Source organism: Danio rerio, chromosome 10, assembly GCF_049306965.1.
Source record: "Danio rerio strain Tuebingen ecotype United States chromosome 10, GRCz12tu, whole genome shotgun sequence".
NCBI classification, from domain to species: Eukaryota; Metazoa; Chordata; class Actinopteri; order Cypriniformes; family Danionidae; genus Danio; species Danio rerio.
Genome location: NC_133185.1, coordinates 2583755 through 2605570, shown reverse-complemented (window position 1 = coordinate 2605570; position 21816 = coordinate 2583755). Strand labels below are relative to the sequence as shown.

The window sequence follows — 21816 nt, the reverse complement described above, 5'->3', positions numbered from 1 at the left end:
ATGAGCATTTAAAAAAAGAATGACAAAAAGTTTTGTTACTTTAATTTTAATCAGTTATTAATCAATATATTTTTAGTTATACAAAGTTAAACTTATTATTTTAGTCCATTTGATGTAAATAGAAATGACCAGAAAACTAAAAAGCTTTAGGCAGCAAGATTGTTTTTACAGTGAGGTAATTACTGTAATCCATCACCAATAAAAGCCTTTTATACTAAGTCTTAAATGCATTTTAGTAGTTCTGTACATTCCCCTTGTGCCATTGCATTGTTATTAAATGACAAATTGTTTTCATATTTCTTAGTTTTTTTATTTTATTTTTTATGTTTTTATGTTTGTATTGTTTGGGTTTTTACCTAAATCTGGCTCAATTCCATGTCAACAGCTACTTTAGAAATATTATACCCAGAAAAAAAAAAGACGTGTTAAATACTTTTCCTAAGTTTAGGCTCTTTTGGTAATGGCAGCTTAAAGACGCCACTCGTGTGAAGAATTAAGTCATGCATTGCTCAGGTGTGATATTTTCACAGACTTCAACCGAGTGTAAAAATCTTGATGGTTTTGTGGGTCTTGTCTATCTGAAATGATTTTTATTTTGTATTTTCTATTGGATTAGAGTTAGGTGATTGGCTGGGCCATTCTACAGCTTGATTTTCTTTATGTATAAATAATAATATCTAGAATATATAATCAGAATTAGAAAGAGCTTTATTGCCAGGTATGTTCATACTAATGAGGAATTTGTTTTCAAGACAGAGCTTCCACAGTGCAACAGAATTACAGAGACAGAAACAGATAATACATATATTTAAAAAAATAGAAGTAGTGAATGCAAATATACAAATTGACAGTGTATGTAGAGGTATAATACTATATACAACATTATGTGTGCAGCTGTTTTGTGCAAATGGGCATGTAAACTCTGTTGTTAAATAAGTGTAAAGCACTTTAGAATGTATATAGCAATGCTATACACTTTGGAGAAATGTATAGCATAATATATAATACAATATATTACATTAATGGAATAATATATTATATTATTTATATTTATATTCTGTATATTTTTGTATTTTGAATGGTTGAAACATTTTGACCTCAAAATAGGCGCCATTCTTTTGTACATGGATATATGGGCAAGCAGTTTTGTGGTGTTTGGAGTAATTAAAACATATTAATGATTCAAAAGACTGCAATTTTTCGAATAAATTACAAAAAATCCTTTTAGAACAGGAAGAATTTGCAAACCTAAAGATGTTTGCCTAGTAACATAAAAAATGCTCTCTAATAATCCGAACTGATACTTCTAAATATGATTTGCAGGTTAAAGCTTGACCAACACTCTTAGAAATAAAGGTACAAAAATTGTCACTGGCGTGGTACCTTTTCAAAAGGTACACTATTCTACCTTACAGGTGCACATACTGTATACCTCAAAGGTACAAATTAATACCTAGCCTACAAATGTGAAGGCTACCTAATAGTAGCCTAAAGTGTTCCCTAAAGGCACACACTTGTACTTTTAAGGTACCAATGTGTAAAAAAAAAAAAAAAAAAAAAAAAAAAGTACCCTTTAAAAAGATTCCACCCCAGTGACAGGTTTTGTACCTTTATTTCTTAAATTGAAGTTGTTGTTTAGCTAGTTTACAAGCAACTCTTAGCCTACATCCTGACCAACTTAAACCAGCATACCCAAAACTTGATTAACCTGACCAAAAAAATCCCATCTGTTCTGTTTTAAGATTGTTCTCAAATCATGTCTTTCAGTCATAAGGAGAAATGCAGAAGATGTAGATGTGCAACGCGTCGTGCGTCAACTGAAGGAGCGTCGATTGCGTCGAATCAAGCGCGTTGACATCTCTGTTGATCATAATGGGCACGAACGAGTGGCGTCCGGTTATCAAATCAGATAGCACGATACTTTTAATAAACCACCTAAACTCTGGGGTGCTAATACATAATTATTATGTTAAATAAAGTTAGCCGTGATGAAATATCACTGTTAACGTTTAATATAATATGTTAACAATAAAATACAATAGACAATATGGATACCTAAATATTTATAGTATTACGTATAACAGACATAAATAACTATGCACACTGTCTGTCATGAACGCTTAAAAACATGACGACAAGTCTTTCATATAGCCTCAAACCAGCCCGGCTTATCCAGTATGTCTATAACAGTTGGCTTAGAGAGACTTTGGGCTAGGCTATATAACGACAGAACTGCTTGTTTTCACACTAATTGAAATGAAATCATACAATACATCTTCCACACCGCAGTTCAAACGAATGTGATGCGCCAATCACCACTTAATCTGTTGCGTTAATGAATCAATTATCCTGTATACCAATACCTCATCCAAATGTAGACTAATATATGGAAACAATACATCAATTAATATCAAAACAACACCATTCGTTGATTGATTCGTCGTTTAACTGCAGACTGGCAGAACGCAAAGTTCCTCCTCAACTTGCAGCCGTTATTCCAGTCAGCGGCGGGATCTCGCGCGCACACAAATCCAGCGGGAAAAGTCTCGTTTTTACCCTCAGATTACTGTAAGTCATATTAATAATGGCTTACTCACCTTTACTGGTGGAGCCTGTGATGAAGGGAAAGATGAGATACAGCGGTAAAATCATTCCAATAGTGTGTGAGCCCCGCAGATCCATGATGCGCGACTGATGCTGGAATGAGACTGACTGACTCTCCTCAGCGCTAGTCTTGGTGAGCGCGCGCGAGCGTGTGTATGTGTGTGCGCGCGTGCGTGCGTTCGTGTTCTGCGCGCAGTGGCTCTTTCACGCCATCCTGCTGCCGAAAACATCTGAATACAGTACACAATACACATACACACACTTTTACACTCTCTCTCTCTCACACACACAGAGAGAGAGAGAGAGAGAGAGAGAGAGAGAGAGAGAGAGAGAGAGAGAGAGAGAGAGCGCAGTCCGATGCATGACTCTCATGCACGCCCCTTTAAATTAATTAAAATAAACAGCTATTAAACCTGACAATGACTTTAAAAATTGTAGCAGGCATAGCGGATGCTATATATATGTGTATATATTTAAAAACAATAATATAGTTATTAATTACAAAAAGAGGTCTAAATGATATTTTTCACTATTAACCCCAAAGTTAAAGGGTTAGTTCACCCAAAAATGTAAATTCTGTCATCATTTACTCATCTTTATGGTGTTCCAAACCTGTTAGAGATTGTTGAACACAAATGCAGATATTTTGAAAAATGTTTAAGACCTGTAACCACTGTTTTTACTACTGGCAGTCTAACGTTCATCTAAACAGAAAAAAAGAAACTCATAAAGTTCTGGAGCCACTATAGGTGAGTAAATTGTGAGTACATTTTCATTTTAGGGTGAACTATCCCTTTAACTACCACTAAAAGGTAAATGCTGTCTATAACCCTTTAAATTAAGACAGTTACATATATTCCATGCACTTAAAAATTGCAATCAATTATGCATAATTACATGCAACTAACCCTAGACCTTGCCCACATTCAAACCCCAATACAGTAGCATGTGATTAATTAATATTACCCAGTAAATGAATAATTACAGTACAACTTCATTACATTAACATAAAGCACAACCATGCTGTCTTTGCTTCACCATCATTGAACATAAACATTGTTCAGTATGTGCATTTACTTATATCCACAGTATTTTTGCTATATTTTTAAAATAAACAGTGCATTAAATCTGTTTGTTTATGATTATTATAATAATAAGATAAAATACACAATGATAACAAACACATATTAACTGTATAAAAAACTGCAAATGAGTGACACCAGAAGGCTCTCACACTCTCATTATGAATGGCCGCTGCACATGCTAATAATAAGGCAGGAAAATTACACATAATTAGTCTAATTTATTGGTGCAATCTTTCATGTTTGACATAAAATAGACTAGAATCACCCTTCAATAAATTCATCATCCTGTGTGATTTGAACAAGTCAATACAAAACCCCACTCATAATTTAAAAGGAGTCGATTCTATAATTCAGATTTTCTTCTCAGCTATGATATCTGGAGAAATGCACAAAATATTTCAATGTTACATCACCAAAATACAAAAAATATAAGTAACCGTATTTCATTGAAAGTAAATGTTTAAAAGGTGGCAGTCAAATCAGTTACATCTGAAAAGTATTTAAGACTACTAATGTTATTACTTTTAATTTTAAAGAGGAACTATTATGCAAAAACTACAGTGTGTGAATATAACCGGCTTTTAATCGTAAATATTTATTTATTTAATTTTTTTCTAATCACACTTCATGAAAACAGTCAGTCAGTCCCGCCAGTTATGTAGTTATGCCACTCCAACAAGCATACAGACACCAATCATCATCAGTTATGTGGTTGTCCCACCCCTACATATACACACATACCAATCATCATCAGTTATGTGGTTGTCCCACCCACATGCACACACACACCAATAATCATCAGTTATGTGGTTGTCTCACTCCTACACACACACATCAATCTTTATCAGTTGTGTGCTTGTCCCACCCCTACACACTCACACACACACACCAATCATTATCAGTTACATAATTGTCCCATCCCTACACACAAATGCCAATCATCATTATGTGGTTGCCCCACCCCTACACACACGTCAATCATTATCAGTTATGTGTTGTCTCACCACTACACACCAATCATCATCAGTTGTGGTTGTCCCACCCCTACACGCACACGCCAATCATCATTTTGTGGTTCCCCCACTACTACACACACATCAATTATCATCAGTTGTGTGGTTGACCCACCACTACACAAACACGCACACCAATCATCATCAGTTATGTGGTTACCCCTATACAAACACGTCAATCCTCGTGGTTTTCCACCCCTACACACACACCAATACTCAATATGTGGTTGTAACACCCCTACACACACACACGTACACACACACACACACACACACGCACGCACACACACACACACACACACACACACACACGCACACACGCACACACGCGCACACACACACACGCGCACACACACACACACACACACACACACACACACACACACCATTAATCACATCAATCTTTATCAGTTGTGTGCTTGTCCCACCCCTACACACTCACACACACACACCAATCATTATCAGTTACATAATTGTCCCATCCCTACACACAAATGCCAATCATCATTATGTGGTTGCCCCACCCCTACACACACGTCAATCATTATTAGTTATGTGTTGTCTCACCACTACACACCAATCATCATCAGTTGTGGTTGTCCCACCCCTACACGCACACGCCAATCATCATTTTGTGGTTCCCCCACTACTACACACACATCAATTATCATCAGTTGTGTGGTTGACCCACCACTACACAAACACGCACACCAATCATCATCAGTTATGTGGTTACCCCTGTACAAACACGTCAATCCTCGTGGTTTTCCACCCCTACACACACACCAATACTCAATATGTGGTTGTAACACCCCTACACACACACACGTACACACACACACACACACACACACACACGCAGGCACACACACACACACACACGCACGCACACACACACGCACACACGCGCACACACGCACACACACACACACACACACACACACACCATTAATCATCAGTTATGTGGTTGTCCCAGCCATACAAACACACCAATCATCATCAGTTATGTGGTTGTCCCAGCCCTACAAACACACCAATCATCATCATCAGTTATGTGGTTGTCCCACCCCTACATACACACACACACACACACATACCAATCATCATCAGTTATGTGGTTGACCTACCCCTACAAACACATCCCAGTCATTATCAGTTATGTGGTTGACCTACCCCTACACACACACACACACACACACACACACACACACACACACACACACACACCAATAAAACAAATTTATTGTTTGAGAACTGTGGCAGCTCTGTCAGTATATATGGAAAAGTCAGATAGCATCATTTTCGAATGTTCCCTACAAGTCTAAATAGTGATTGGTCTCTTTATATGCCAATCAAACCCACTCTTCCTGCAGAAGCGGGTTTGCTTGGCTTTAATATGCAGAAAGGCGAACCAGACTGTAATCAGGCTACATGAGATTGTGAGATACAGCTCTAAATGTTGACTGCTTTAGCATCCAACTGATTAAATTGTATATTCATTATCAGTATGAAGCTTCAGTTATGATGACAAAAACATCAAGTACTTTTTTTCAGCATATATATGCACCCAAGCATTAAATCGCTGCTATGAATCACCACCCCAAGTAAACTCCGATAACTGCACAGTATCTACTTGAATAATCTGATGCAGACATTAATATGAAGCCTAACTGCTTTATTTGTGATAACAGAGCAGTTGTAGACGTGAACAACAGCAGAAGTCAAGCAGCTGTGAATGAGGTGAAGCATCTCATCAGATGCAGTACATCTGCGTCTGAAAGAGAAATGAATACACATACACACACGCACGCAGAGAGAGACAGACGGCCCACCATGACTTTGCAGGAATAAATCACACAAAAAGTGTCCTGGGGAACACAAAAGGAGAAATTTTGAATTATGCATCACTTTTCTGTACAACAACAGTTCAGTGACCACATCTGTCAAGCATGGAAGCTCGTGTCCAGAGAATAAAATGTTTCATCTAAAAGGTTTACTTCTCACCGTTCAAACTTTTTCCTTACAGTTTAGAAATAGAATTGCGAAATGCAAACTTAGAAATGCAAACTACAGAATCAGTATTATGTAATATAATGTTTACTCTACTGGGAAATACACTATGCGATGTTGTTGTTGAGATAGCAATATTTATTTTAATATAACTAACTTGCAAAAACGTTATTTCATCAACAACAACAACAAAAACAGGTCAAGCTTCAAACTTTTATGGCTCTATTTTGACAATCCATGCGCAAAGTCCAAAGCGCTGGGCGCAAAAGCATTTAGGGTGTGTCAGAATCCACTTTTGCTATAATAAGGATGAAAAAATCCACTTTGCGCCATGGCGCATGGTCTAACAGGGTTGAGCTTATTCTCTTAATGAGTTATATGTGTGTTTTGAGAATAAGCCAGTCAGACATCATCTCTCATTCACTTTAATAGTCAGTTGCGTCCTGCCATAGCACATTTGCTGTTTACATGGCGGACTTTGTAGGTGAAAAAACTGAACATTTCACTAGCGAGAAAACAGTTAAACAGAGCATCTACAGGCAAGAATGAGATATAAGCCTGCTCATTCTTTACTTTCACTTTCACTCTCGTGGATAGGGAAACATGTTGTATACAGACATCCATTAGTCTATAAATAAGTAATTTTGTTTAAGCGCAAAGATTTGCTTCAAAACTATTTCTAAAAAGTTCTAATTTCCAGTAAACGAATAAATGAACAATAATAATGAAGTGTGGTCAAAAAACTGAGTTATGACCTAATACACATGCTGTGCGCCATATGGTCTAAAACCTGACAGGTGGGCAAATCTAAGCTTGTTTTTAGTAAAACAAATATAAATATGCATATAATAAATAATAACATTATACAAAAGCAAATTGTCATAAAAAAACAAACAAAAAAAAGCCCCAGAGATGAAGGCAAGAAAGTATGGTTTTTATATTTATGTAGGCTAGAAAATAATATTTTTTGTAATATTTTATTTCTTTATTTCTTTTTCATTTGTAAAGATATTTGCGTTTTGCTGTACATCCTGTGTGTATTAAGCAATGTTTAAGCTAACGCGCTCTGCATTGGATTTTAGAGCTGCTTTGATTCGTTCTATCGTGCAGTCTATTTTAGTTCCTCAAAATAGCAACTCGCCTTCTTTTTTCAGAACGCCTATGGGCGCACATATGAGCACAAATGCATTTGCTATTTAAACAGCGTGCTGCAGTTCATATTACGGTTTTGTGGTCATTTTTTTTTGATTCGGTTCACAATGTTAAAAAAATGTCCTGTTGTAACTTAAAAACCATTTAGAAATACAATAAATAAGCATTAAATATCCATATTATTGTATACCGTTAACAGTATTGAAAAAGTTTTTCTCGAGGTCATGATTATAATTTTAGACTTATAGTTTCAGTTTAGTGTTTCTAGAAACAGGAAGGATAAATCATTTAGTGGCTTTCTAGAGAATTATTATGGGCTTTCAAAAATGAGAAGAAAATAAAAGATAGATCTATATACATTTTATTCAGGTTTCATTTTTTCTCTGAGCTTCTTATAAAAATTGCAAGACATTTCTCTGCTTGGCCTTAAAAGATTTGTTCTCCAAACTCTTTTTCTGTTTTGTCTGTTTTTTGGGGGGGTCTCTAGTGACTTTCACATGGGCAAAAAACAGTAGAAATATTTAACTTGAAAATATCTTTTGTCTCAGGTTGGTAAGATTAATAAATACAGGGTGAGTATGAGGACATGTAAACAATGACGGTACTGGGAATCTGGATTTAACTACACCGCTGTTGGGTTTCTGCCTGACTTTCAGTCTCTGTAGCATGTCAAAATGGTAAAAATAAAATCATAATTCAACATTTCCAAGACTCACGATTGAAAAATATATAAAGTCTGAAGCTAGACTCATAACTGAGAGATATACCACAGTAAAGAACCACAAAGAGCTCTGTCCACCAAATTGCAATCATTTACTCTTATGTTTAAGATTTAAAATAATCTGGTGTTTTTGTAAGCATTAGCTGTTGTTAACCAACAAATGTGAATGTGAAATTATTTGGCATTACTTGTAAAATCAGTAAAATCAAATAAAATACAAGTAATATGGTAATCTAAAGAGCATTTCATTCTTTTATTCATTTCTTTTCAGCTTAGTACCTTTATTAATCAGGGATTGCCACAGTGGAATGAACCGCCAACTTATCCAGCCTATGTTTTATGCAGAGGAAGCCCTATCAGCTGTAACCCAACACTGGTAAACACCCATACACTCACATTCACACACATACACTGCAGACAATTTATTCATTTGTTCATTTTCTTTTCGGCTTAGTCCCTTAATTAATCAGGGGTCACCACAGCAGAATGAACCACCAACTCATCCAGCCTATGTTTTATGCAGCGGATGCCCTATCAGCTGCAACCCATCACTGGGAAACACCCATATTTACACACACACACACTACAGACAATTTAGCTTACCCAATTTACCTGTACCACATGTCTTTGGACTTGTGGGGGAAACCTGAGCACCCGGAGGAAACCCATGCCAACACGGGGAGAACATGCACACTCCACACAGAAATGCAAACTGGCCTATCCAGGACCCGAACTAGCGATCTTATTGCAGTGAGGTGGCAGTGCTTACCACTGAGCCGCTGGTATTTTGTTTCTAAAGATGAATTAGTTGATGTTTCACAGAGAGTAAATGTATGCAGCGTGGCTGTGGGTGGATTATTCAGGGTAAAGAAAGCTGCTTCATTGAATTATTCAGTCCTTCTCAAAGGTTTGGACAAACACAACCCTGTTGCTCAAATAAAAAGCTTTTAGCCAGACTGCTATGGAAAAACACCATTAGAGGGGTCGCGAGTCTTTGATGCATCCAGATGAGTAAGAAACACAATTACACATCATAATCAGCATGAAAATATTCAGGAAAAAGCTCAACACACTGAATCTCATGAAAAGTGTCAAGACATCATCTCATATGCATTCATATGTGTATATAGGGTTGCTGGTTAGAGTTGCCAGTTGACCTTTCTGTGTGGAGTTTGCATGTTCTCCTCGTATTTGCTTGGATTCCTCTGTGTGCTCCGGTTTCCCCAACAGTCTAAAAACATGCGCTATATATGAATTGAATAAACTAAGTTGGCCGTTGTGTATGTGTGTGAATGAGTGTGTATAAGTGTTTCCCAGTACTGGGTTGCAGATGGAAGGGCATCTGCTGTGCAAAACATATGCTGGATGAAATGGTGATTCATTCTGCCGTGGCAAACCCTGTTGAATAAAAGGACTAAGCCAAAAGAAAATTAATGAATAAATAATATAATATAAAGGGTGGCATGGTGGCTCGGTTTTTAGCACAATCGCCTTACAGCAAGAAGGTGGCTGGTTCGAGCCCCAGCTGGTCCAGTTGGCATTTCTGTGTGGAGTTTGCAGGTGCTCCGGTTTCCCCCACAAGTCCAAACACTTGCTGTACAGGTGAATTGAATAAGTTTAATTGGCCATAGTGTATGTGAGTGTTTGCAAGAGTGTGTGTGTTTCCCAGTGTTGGGTTGTGGCTGGAAGGGCATCCGTGGCGTAAAACATATGCTGGATAAGTTGGCGGTTCATTCAGCTGTGGCGACCCCTGATTAATAAAGGGACTAAACTCAAAAGACAATGAATGAATGAATAAGTAAAAGTAACAATAAAGTCAGAATTTGCCGGGTGTATGAATAATTTTGGGCTTGACTGATATATATATATATATATATATATATATATATATATATATATATATATATATATATATATATATATATATATATATAGCAGGTGACTCAAGTGCACTTCACTTTTATTGGTATTTGCATGTGAAAGTAGCCTTTCTATGCCAGGGCTATTCAATAAGTTTGTCATGGAAGCCAGTTCATGAAAAGCATCCAAATGCTGGTGCTACTTTGCCATATAGTCAATAGGGTAATGCCGAGTTCAGACTGCATGATTTTATCCCTGATTTTGACTCGTTGACAGGTTTTGAGAAACTGCCGACAAATGCCTAAAATCACAGGCAAATCGCTGCTCGTGCACGTGAGTGACAATCACACAGTATGAACTATCAAAGACGCGATCTGAGAGAATCGCCGATGAGTCGCTGATGCTTGTAAGATTTTCGGCGTGCTGAATTTTATTATTATTAAATTAGGATTTTTTTTATTTCCTAATATACAATAAATATTACATGTCATTTTATAATGGCCTCATTATTTATTTATTCGTATGATTTATATATGATATTAGAGTACGTGTTAGCTTTTGTAAGTGATTTGTTTTAGAATAGGATATGTCATATTTTCAATTATATTTGTAAAGGAAACGCAGGCTCTATATGTGGCATTTACATATCATTCAGTTAATCCAACCCTTCTTTTTTGAACATGCAGCTCAACTCCTTGTTCAATCTCTCGTTCTCTCCAAACTGGACTATTGCAACTCTCTACTAGCCGGGCTCCCAGCTAACTCTATCAAGCCTCTTCAGCTGCTCCAGAACGCAGCAGCACGAGTGGTATTTAATGAACCTAAAAGAGCACATATCACTCCGCTGCTCATCCGTTTGCACTGGCTGCCAGTTGCTGCTTGCATCAAATTCAAAGCTCTGATATTTGCTTACAAAGCAATTTCTGGCTGCGCCCCTTCTAATCTGCTCTCACTTCTGCAGATTTATGGGCCCTCCAGAAACTTGCGTTCTGTGAATGAACATCGCCTCGTGGTTCCATCCCAAAGAGGGAAGAAATCACTTTCTCGAACTCTCGCATTCAATCTGCCCAGTTGGTGGAATGAACTCCCTAACTGCATCAGAACGGCAGAGTCACTCGCTGTCTTCAAGAAACCACTACAAACTCAACTATTTAGTCTTCACTCTCCTTCCTAATCTGCAATTGCCTCTCTGGATATACCACTAACTGTACTCAAAAAATAAATAAATAAAAATAATAATAATAATAATAATTTTACTAATGCTTTCCTTCTTAGACTTTACAGACCTGAAACTCGCCTACAGCACTTCTTCATTGTTGCTCTTATAGTTGTGTAAATTGCTTCCTTGTCCTCATTTGTAAGTCGCTTTGGATAAAAGCGTCTGCTAAATGACTAAATGTAAATGTAAATATGGAAAGCGAGTGCATGTTTTTACCAAAACTTATTTTGGATTTTTTTTAAATGCGTGTTTGTGTAAAACAATATAATTTGCACAAAGAAATGAGGGGGTTCTTCTGCAAAGAAATAGTTCCTCCGCCCTGTTTAGAGCGTCATTATGGGCGTTTTACGTCATAACTAACATGGTTCAAGCGTTGGATCTGCAACAGAGAAACTATGAGTTTGGGGAAACACTCGTCACTACATCGTTCTTTTCCCAAACGATGCATCGTACTATGATAGTTCAGCCGTGAGTTAAATCGTTGTTTGGGAAATGCACCCCAGAAAAAGAAAAGCCCTAATCTGACTTTTACCACGTTTTCGGATTTTACCACATTCTCACATGTTCTTTTTATGTTTTGGATTCTGTTTTAGTCTTAACTGATTTCTGAAACTGCTCTTCCCCAGACTTGAACCTGCGCATCGTCATAGTCAGCTCCTCTCTGCACCTCAAGTCTGCCGATGTACACAACGAGCTAACTGGACAAACTGGAAAGACCTCCACATGAAGGTAAGCGGTCAGTCGGTAAGCGAGAAAAAGAACGACGTCATACCGCCCTGTAGCGTTCACTTAAAAAAAATGAAATGCAATCATACGTACTTTCGTACGTCTCCAGAAACGTCAGTGAGACTACGTTTTCAGAATGAGCCCAGGTTGAAATATTGCTTAAGGGGGCTTATAATATTGATCTTAAAATGGTTTGTTAAAACATTAAAAACGGCTTTTATTCTAGCAGAAACAAAACAAATCAGGCTTTTTTCAGAAGAAAAAATATTATAGGAAATACTTTGAAAAATTCCTTGCTCTGTTAAACATCATTTGGGAAATATTTGACAAAGAAAATAAAAACTCCCAGGAGGGAGAATCATTTTGACTTTAACTGTATATCTGAAACCTGACCCGAGCAAGTCTTCAGGCTTCTGCAACGGAAAGCCAGTCCAGGAATCAGAGGCTAATTGTCGAACAGCCGCTGTGAAACTTGAGCGGTGTTTTACAGGCTCCGTTCAGGACTCTGATGTCACGCTCACATGAACACCACAGTCCACTGAGCCGCTGACAGACGGCGCTCACTGCAGCTGCTGGACTATTAAATAGACATATCAGTTGTCCTCACAGGTATAAAGGCTATTAAACAATAGTGAGCAGGTCGAGCGGCAGACGTTGTCAAAGGCCATCGCTCTGTCTGTCAAGTTAACCATCATGGAGGATCACCAAGACTGCAGATCCTCTACTGTAGCTTAATTCCTACATGCATCTTAGCAAAAACTGCCTTGTGGTAATGCATGTAAACATTAAGTGCAGACAGCACATTTTTTTAATGTAAACTATCATGAGACTGATGTCAGAATAAAGCAAGAAGTAATTTTGGTAACACTTTTCTTGAACGGGGTGTTCAAAAATAGTGTTAAGTAACCTTTATAATCATGACAGTTCATAACTATGAATGAGAATGTATGCATGCTTATGACAAATGAAAACGCAGACAATATTATAGTAACAAATATTTTAAAAATATCATTAAAACATCCTGTATAACAGCAGATACTTTACACCAATGGATCTGCAGAGTGGATGGCAACATCGACAGCCTGAGGTATCAAGACATTTGTGCTGCCCATTACATTACAAACCACAGGAGAGGGTGAATTCTCCAGCAGGATAGCGCTCCTTCTCATACTTCAGCCTTCACATCAAAGCTCCTGAAAGCAAAAAAGGTCAAGCTGCTCCAGGATTGGCCAGCCCAGTCACCAGACATGAACATTATTGAGCATGTCTGGGGGTAAGATGAAGGAGGAGGCGTTGAAGATGAACACAAAAACTCTTGATGAACTCTGGGAGTCCTGCAGGAACGCTTTCTTTGCCATAGATGTCTTTATTAATCAGTGATTTGAGTCAGTGCAGAGATGTATGGATGCAGTCCTCCAAGCTCATGATGGAGTCAGACACAATATTCATTCTGTCTCCACTGCAGCAGGACTTTATATTCTATACTGGACATTATTTCTGTTCAGTGACAAGACTTTTGTTTAAATAAAGTCAGACCTTACTGTCCTAATGAAACCATTGAAAATCAAGGCATGATCATATTTTATTTTGGTCAAATAAGCAAAATCTAGAGGCCTTTGACTTTCATATAAGCCACTTCTGATACCAAATGATCAACTACAAGTCAAGTTATAATTTGGGTTATCCACAAACTTGGATAATCGACAAGACTTTTGTCAAGTATGTATACAGTATATCAACAATTCCCAATTAGATCAGCCTAAAGCAAGCTGCATGAATCTCCTTTTTAACCACCATGGAGCCAGTGGTAGATTTCAGAACAACTGACCAAGGTGAGGATCCTTATACAGATACAGTTGAAGTCAGAAATATTAGCCCCCTTTTGATTTTATTTTATTTTTTTTTTATATTTCCCAAATGATGTTTAACAGAGCAAGGAAATGTTCACAGTATGTCTGATAATATTTTTTCTTCTGGAGAAAGTCCCATTTGTTTTATTTCGGCTTGAATAAAAGCAGTTATTAATTTTTTTTAAAAACATTTTTGGGACAAAATTATTAGCTAAAATTAAATTATTTTTTTTTTCAAAAATCTACAGAACAAGCCATCGTTATACAATAACTTGCCTAATTACCCTAACCTGTCTAGTTCACCTTATTAACCTAGTTAAGCCTTTAAATGTCACTTTAAGCTGTATAGAAGTGTCTTGAAAAATATCAAGTAAAATATTACTTACTGTCATCATGTCAAAGGTAAAATAAATTTGTTATTAGAAATGAGTTTTTAAAACTATTATGCTTAGAAATATGCTGAAACAATCTTCCCTACATTAAACAGAAATTGGTGAAAAAAATAAACAGGGGCGCTAATAATTCAGGGGGGCTAATAATTCTGACTTCAACTGTATGTATTAATTAAAATGTTTAAAACAGTCATGCAAATTGTATGGCATTTTAGATACAACAAGGTTCCGATTCATAAACAGAGTTTAGCAGAAACTAGGACTAGTACTAGGCCTTCACTGATTTAGGCTTTTCTAAAAAGAGTCTCCATTTCTGCTGCCACATTCGAATGGTCGGTCAGAATTTGGCGTCAACAACATGAAAGCATGGATCTATCCTGCATTGTATCAGCGGTTCAGGCTGCTGGTGGTGGTGTAATGGTGTGGGGGAGGTTTTCTTGGCACACTTTGGTTTCATTAGTACCAATTAAGCATTGTGTCAACACCACAGCCTACCTGAGTATTGTTGCTGACCATGTCTCTTTATGAGCACAGTGTCTCCATCTTCTGATGGCTACTTCCAGCAGGATAACGCGCCATGTCATAAAGCGTGAATCATCTCAGACTGGTTTCTTGAACAGGACAATAAGTTCACTGTACTCAAATGGCCTCCACAGTCACCAGAGCTCAATCTAATAGAGCACCTTTGGGATGTGGTGGAACGGAAGATTGGCATCATGGATGTGCAGCCGACAAATCAGCAGCAACTGTGTGATGCTATCATGTCAATATGGGGCAAAATCTCTGAGGAATATTTCCAGTAGCTTGTTGAATCTATGCCATGAAGGATTAAGGCAGTTCTAAAGGCAAAAAGGGGTAAACCTGGTACTAGTAAGGTGTACCTAATAAAGTGGCCAGCGAGTGTGATATATATATATATATATATATATATATATATATATATATATATATATATATATATATATATATATATATAGTCAGGGCCAGAAATATCCATCCTCCTGATAAATATTTATTCATTCAGCAAGTCTTTTGTTTTTAATAAATATTTAGTATATTTTTTAGATAATAAATATTTCCCAGGTTTTTAATTACCTTTGAATAAAAAGCAGCCATCAGAATTTGCCAGGGGTGTGAATAATCTCAGGCTTGACAGACATTATCCATCAGATCTTCAGGTTGTGTAGACGTGATATCCTGTGCATCCGTCGTGTCCACATAAATGTCCTCTGCCACACATCATCCTCCGCTCTGATCGACATTCGGCAGACACCACCAGACCAGTGATGACAAAATAAATCACTCATTTGTCTCTCTTGAGGAAAGTACCAGCTAAGATCTCTCAACAAAACCCTAGAGGAACTCCACGCTGCAGTGTGTGTGCGTTACACTGAAGGAACAAACTAATGACAGAGTTATTTAGACCAAAGGCCCTCAAATACTTGCGAACCCAGAAGTAGATGGAGAGAACATAGATGTTTGTTGTTGAATGCGGTGACGATTTTGGATGTGTGTTTTCCTCAGAGCCTTTGTAACCTCATGAGACTTGCCTAATGCACAACATCCAGAAGAACAAACAGCTACTATATATAAACAGCACCCTTAAAAGTACTCTTGTTATTAAAAGAACACCAGCAGCAGTTTCTGTTTTATGACATCAAAGCAGCAGAAATTGTGTTCAGTCGCTCTAATTAGAAATAAAACCATTTATTGCCCTAATGATGACTATCTACAGTCCAAAATGATAATAAAGCCCCATAATAATTGTCCTTATGAGATGTTCACTATGTTAAATAAAAGGTTTATGAAAGCAATAGACCTAAATGTAATTTATTTTAATTACACAAATGAATCCTCCAATGTTATATGCATTTGTACAGATGTGTTAAGAGTTAAGTTACAATGAAGACGATTATCAATTATACATTGACGCATAAAGTCAAAATTATTCCATACCAGGCGCATTCTGAAAATGTACCCCTATATACATTTCTGAAGACCGCGAAATACGTCCCAGAAGCTACGTTTTTTTTGCAATTTTGGTTTTCGCAAAACCACCAGACGCCACTCTGTACGCTTTTCCAGATCTCAAATTTCTCTCTTGAGTGCCATTCATGCCTGCTGTTCTCACGTAAATTCACCAGAGGCCGCTGTTGACTGACTGACTGGCCGATCAACTGACCCACCCTCCTCCTACTCTACACCCAACCAATAGTGTCTTCAAAACAAAATTATTCCATACCAGGCGCATTCTGAAAATATACCCCTATATACGTTTCTGAAAATCGTGAAATACGTCCCAGAAGCTACGCTTTTTTTGCAATTTTGGTTTTCGCAAAACCACCAGAGGCCACTGTGTAAGCTTTTTCAGATCTCAAATTTCTCTCTTGAGTGCCATTCATGCCTGCTGTTCTCACGTAAATCCACCAGAGGCTGCTGTTGACTGACTGACTGGCCGATCAACTGACCCACCCTCCTCCTACTCTACACCCAACCAATAGTGTTTTCAAAACACTATTGGTTGGGTCTCCACTTTCCTTACTAATCTGCAATTCCCTCTCTGACTTCTCTACTAACTATTACAAAAATAAAAAAATAAATAAATAAAAATGACTATTTATTAATTACTCTTATAGTTGTGTAAATTGCTTCCTTGTCCTCATTTGTAAGTCACTTTGTATAAAATTGTCTGCTAAATGTAAATGTAGTATAAATGTAAAAGCACCAATTGACCCATCCACCCACTTAATAATAATAATAATAATAATAATAATAATAATGATAATAATAATTTCTTACATTTATTTAGCGCTTTTCTGGGCACTTAAAGCACTTTACACAATGGGAAGGGGGGGGGGGTCTCTTCATCCACCACCAGTGTGCAGCATCCAGCTAGATGATGCGACGGCAGACATTTTGCGCCAGACCGCACAAGAGTGATGAAGCCAATTATGATATGGGGAGGGTTAGGAGGCCATGATGGACAGAAGCCAGTGGGCAGATTTGGCCAGGATGCCGGGGTTAAACCCCTACTTTTTTTCGAAGGACATCCTGGGATTTTTAACGACCACAAAGAGTCGGACGCCAGTTTAATGTCTCATCAGAAAGTCTCCATTTCCCTAAACCCAACCGACAGAGCCCTCGCCTGATTTTTACCACGTTTTCAGATTGGACCACATTCTCACCCTGTAATTTACTTGTTTATTTTATTTTTGCCTTTTGTTTTTAACCCCCAGGATACTCACAGTATGACTTATGTAGTGATAAAAAAAGAGATATGCAAAACCACTATGAATTTGTTTTTGATAATAAACCGAGATAATGAAGCAAGAATTTTGATCATGGAAGTCTTTAATGATCTATTCTCATTTGTGCAGAATTAACCACATAATGAATCATTTGCATAATTTATAAGCAGGTTTTTGGAAAACTTGCAATGCAAAATTGCTTGCAATCCCTAATATATGTTAATATTTATTCAAGTTGTTTTAGTTTAGTTTTGTTTCATTATTTTACAACACCTCCTCGCCTTGAATTTGGCATTACTCTGAGGGGGTTTTTACAGAAATTTTAACTGAATGAACAAGCTCTTGAAACAAATCATAGCAAGTGTAAACTCTTTTTATTTCACAAAGCATTCTTTTTCTCCTTTTACTTTGCATTCTAAAGTCAGTAACTAAATAGTCGTTCTGAAAAAAGTCAGTGACCTCTTATCATTAAGAGCGATGCAATGATTTCTTCCAATGTCCTGTCACTCCTTAGAAAAAGAGACTGTTGTTGTGTGTAGTCAAGCAGTCAAGTTGCCCTCTGTTTGAGCGAGATTGGAGCCTGTTTCAGTAAGGAGGTTCAAACAACTCAGAGTTTAAACTTGAACTCTGAGTTGATTTACCGAGAGATTAAAAGGGTTTTCGGTTTCAGAACAGCTGATCTGAGTCAATCAACTTTGAGTAGACCAACTCAGAGTTAAGCACGCACACCGTGACTATAAAAAGGAACTTTCAAGGGAGCACAGATAATACGAGTGACTATGGCAACATCCTAAAAAAAAGAGATCAGCATTTCTGTCTCCAGCTGAACTTGATGTGCTCATACAAAGTTATAGCAAATATGAGCGCATTTTAAAAAGAAGCAACCATCAGTGAAACAGAGACAGAGTGGGAAAACAGCTGCTCAAGTTAATGCGTAATTGTACATTTAAAGTATTTAAATATATAAGTATGATAAAAAAAGTCATGTAATGTGTGATGAACATTTTTCTAAACTTTTATACACGTTTATAAGTTTTAATAAACTTAAAAGTGCACTTGTGTGTCTGCCTTTTTTGTTGATCAAGTAAAGGTTTACTGCGGTAGAAGAAGCTGCGTCAATTATTTATTTATTTTTATTTAATAAGTGTACTTTCGCCTTAGAAGAATAAACTGACACACAATGAACACATGGAGACATTTGATGACGCGAAGACTCTTGACACGCTCCAGACGCATTGAGGTAATTAATAATATATACTTATACTGAAACAGTTATGGCATTTTAGAATGACTGAAAACAACATTTTAGATGTTCTGCAGTGTGCTCAGCCTGCTGGTCTGTCCATTCACATATTTTCATGATCATATGATCTCTTATAACAAACCTTTTTTAATGCACATACTGTAATTTGCTGTGTTTCCTTCGTAGTTTATGTGCATCTTTTCTTATCAAATAAAAGTTTATCCTACTTAGCTATGCACATGTTTTTTATGCATATTTTCAGATGTGTATCATGACGTTTCCATCAATCGTTTTCATGCGCATGTCAAAATGAGCTCTAAAATAGTTATGTGAAAAAATAAGGCTAGGGCGAGAAATACCGATTTATCTTTAAAAAAAAGGTAAGGAGACCAACAGAATCTCAGAGTTTAGAGAATAAAACCTGCTCCTGACCAGGTTAGATTCATAGAGTAGATTCCCACGGTAACTGACTCTGAGTTAAAGTTACCTCTCTTTTAGAAGCAGGCTTGACTTACCCTGCTTTCTCGAGTTTGACAAACCTGCCATTTTGAAACGGAAAACCCAGAGTTTCTCTCATTTCAGGGTTAAAATACTCTGAGTTTTCACTTAACCTCCTTTCTGAAACAGGCCCGAGGTTGCTCCCCAAGAAATTGGATAAGCTTGGTACCTCCCATAGATATATACACTAAATAATCGCATACAGACCCTAAGCATGCACCAGTAGCGCCGCCATGTTTGTACAGTGCTCCCAGTACAACTGCACTAGTCAAGACAGTGTGCCAATGTGAAGATTCTGGACTTTATCGGTGTACGGATGTAGTAAGGAGCAAACAAAGAAAACAAAACACAAAGGCAGAACATTTGATGTTCATCAAAACATTGACTATTTTGTATGTTATGAACTTTTGTGCTCAACAGTAACGTTATAGATGATAATACAGTCACTGACTGCATTCACCATGAGGCAAAGCAGCGCCAACTCACACTAAATACCAGGCTTATATTACTTATATCCGCAAACAATATGACAACAAGACGCTGCGCTGCTAGAAACTGGTATTATTGTCGGCTAATTACTTAACGGAGATTCATTCACATACAAATCGCTCTCTCTGATGAGCAGTGACAGCAGGAGAGTGGGGCGTTTTAGGACACGGATTAGATCAAATTAAACAGGTAGTGAGCGATAAGAACATTTCCATGCACACAAACACATGCTCTGTCAGGAATGCCCGTGCGGTCACCTATCTATCGATGTGCAAAAGGGATGTAAACTTATAATATTTCATATATTAAATATAATATTTGCGTTACTGACCAGCAGGAAACTCCCGATCATAGATATATGTGTGTATATCTCTGGCTCTCAACAGCCACAGTCCACCAAAGCACCTTGGTCCCGCATTCATTTCAAGAGAGTGCTACCCTGAACTAAAATGATGGCTCTACTGATGCATTCCTTATAGACCAATAGACCAGTGGTCCCCAACCACCGGGCCGCGAAACATTTGGTACCGGGCCACATAAGAAATCATCAATTATTTCTGTAGAAAAAATCCCCATCGCGACTTGGTTCCACTCACCCCCGCCATCTCACGTGAAATGGACTATTGCAAAATCCACCACGGAGCGGGAAGAACGATCAGTAGAATATAGCTCAGTGGTGGTTGTTGATAGTTTTAAGTTATAAAACAGGTATTATAGAGTCCAAATCAGCAGAGCATTTAAGGATTGTGCATATATGTGTGCGTGCATCGCTAAGTAAGTACCCGAAATCATTGCAATATGTCTCTATATGGAGTTTCACATAATCGTACTCATTAGGGCTGTAACATGCCAATGCATACATTTAATTCGGCTATACGGTTGTATTATTGTTAATATGTTAGTCAGTTGAAATGTTTGGCACAGAAGTTATGTATCTGATGCATATAAACCTTGATTGAAACATAATCAGACCGTGATAGTGCAACTAGCGCATGCGCACTGAATTGTTCATCATTAACCTGGATGCTCGGGTGCAGCAGCTGTGTTCACGTGAAGACCCCCTACCCCCCGGCCCACACCAGTCTTTTGTAAAATTGACAAGCGTTGACCGGTCTGCGGTGATAAAAAGGTTGGGGACCACTGCAATAGACAACAACAGGGTAGGCAACTTCAAATGTAAATATCTATGAGTACCTCCCAGTGAGAACAGCAAGTCATAAGACACACAGGGGTAGCAACATATAAACAATCCTTTCTAAAACACGCAAGCAAAATGACACAAATAACTGCGAACACACAACACATCAAACAAAGACACATACTTACAACTGAGCGATAACTGCAACAGTTCTCAAACATCGGACTGAATGTGAAGACTGGTAGCGAAAGTGATCCATGTGGTGTACACTATACCAAACACTCATTCTTACTCTTCTTCTTCTTCTTCAATTTAATGGCGGTAGACAAACAACAACATGGTGTATTTCCGCCACCAACTGGTATGGAGTGTGGATCATTATGATTTAGCCCTCACCTACCGCTTTCTTTTATTAAATCCTCCCCCATAAATGAGAATTTTTAAGATATTTCAATAAAAAGGTTAAACATTTATTTCCTGAGTTATTTTGGAGGATCTCATTCTTACTCTATGGTAAGTGGCTCTTTATAAGTGTACACTTATAAGCGCTCCCCGGAGGTCGGAAGCA

The 21816-nt window shown here is 37.6% G+C and overlaps 1 protein-coding gene across 6 annotated transcripts in view; it reads right to left on the bottom strand.

Moving 5' to 3' along the window:
* cntnap3 (contactin associated protein family member 3) overlaps nt 1-21532 on the bottom strand; it is a 220326-nt gene extending 198794 nt beyond the window's left edge. For 2 of the 6 annotated variants that reach the window (XM_073914343.1, XM_073914345.1), the window contains exon 1: nt 21409-21532. Coding sequence is in view for 2 of the 6 variants with exons in the window: in XM_005155524.5 (XP_005155581.1) it covers nt 2598-2682 (85 nt within the window). In the remaining 4 variants the exon portion in view is untranslated. Of the gene's footprint in view, nt 1-2597; nt 2715-21408 lie in introns of those variants that run through there. The other 4 variants (XM_073914342.1, XM_073914344.1, XM_005155524.5 and 1 more) reach the window with 2 other exon arrangements.
* Nucleotides 21533-21816: the final 284 nt, after the last annotated feature.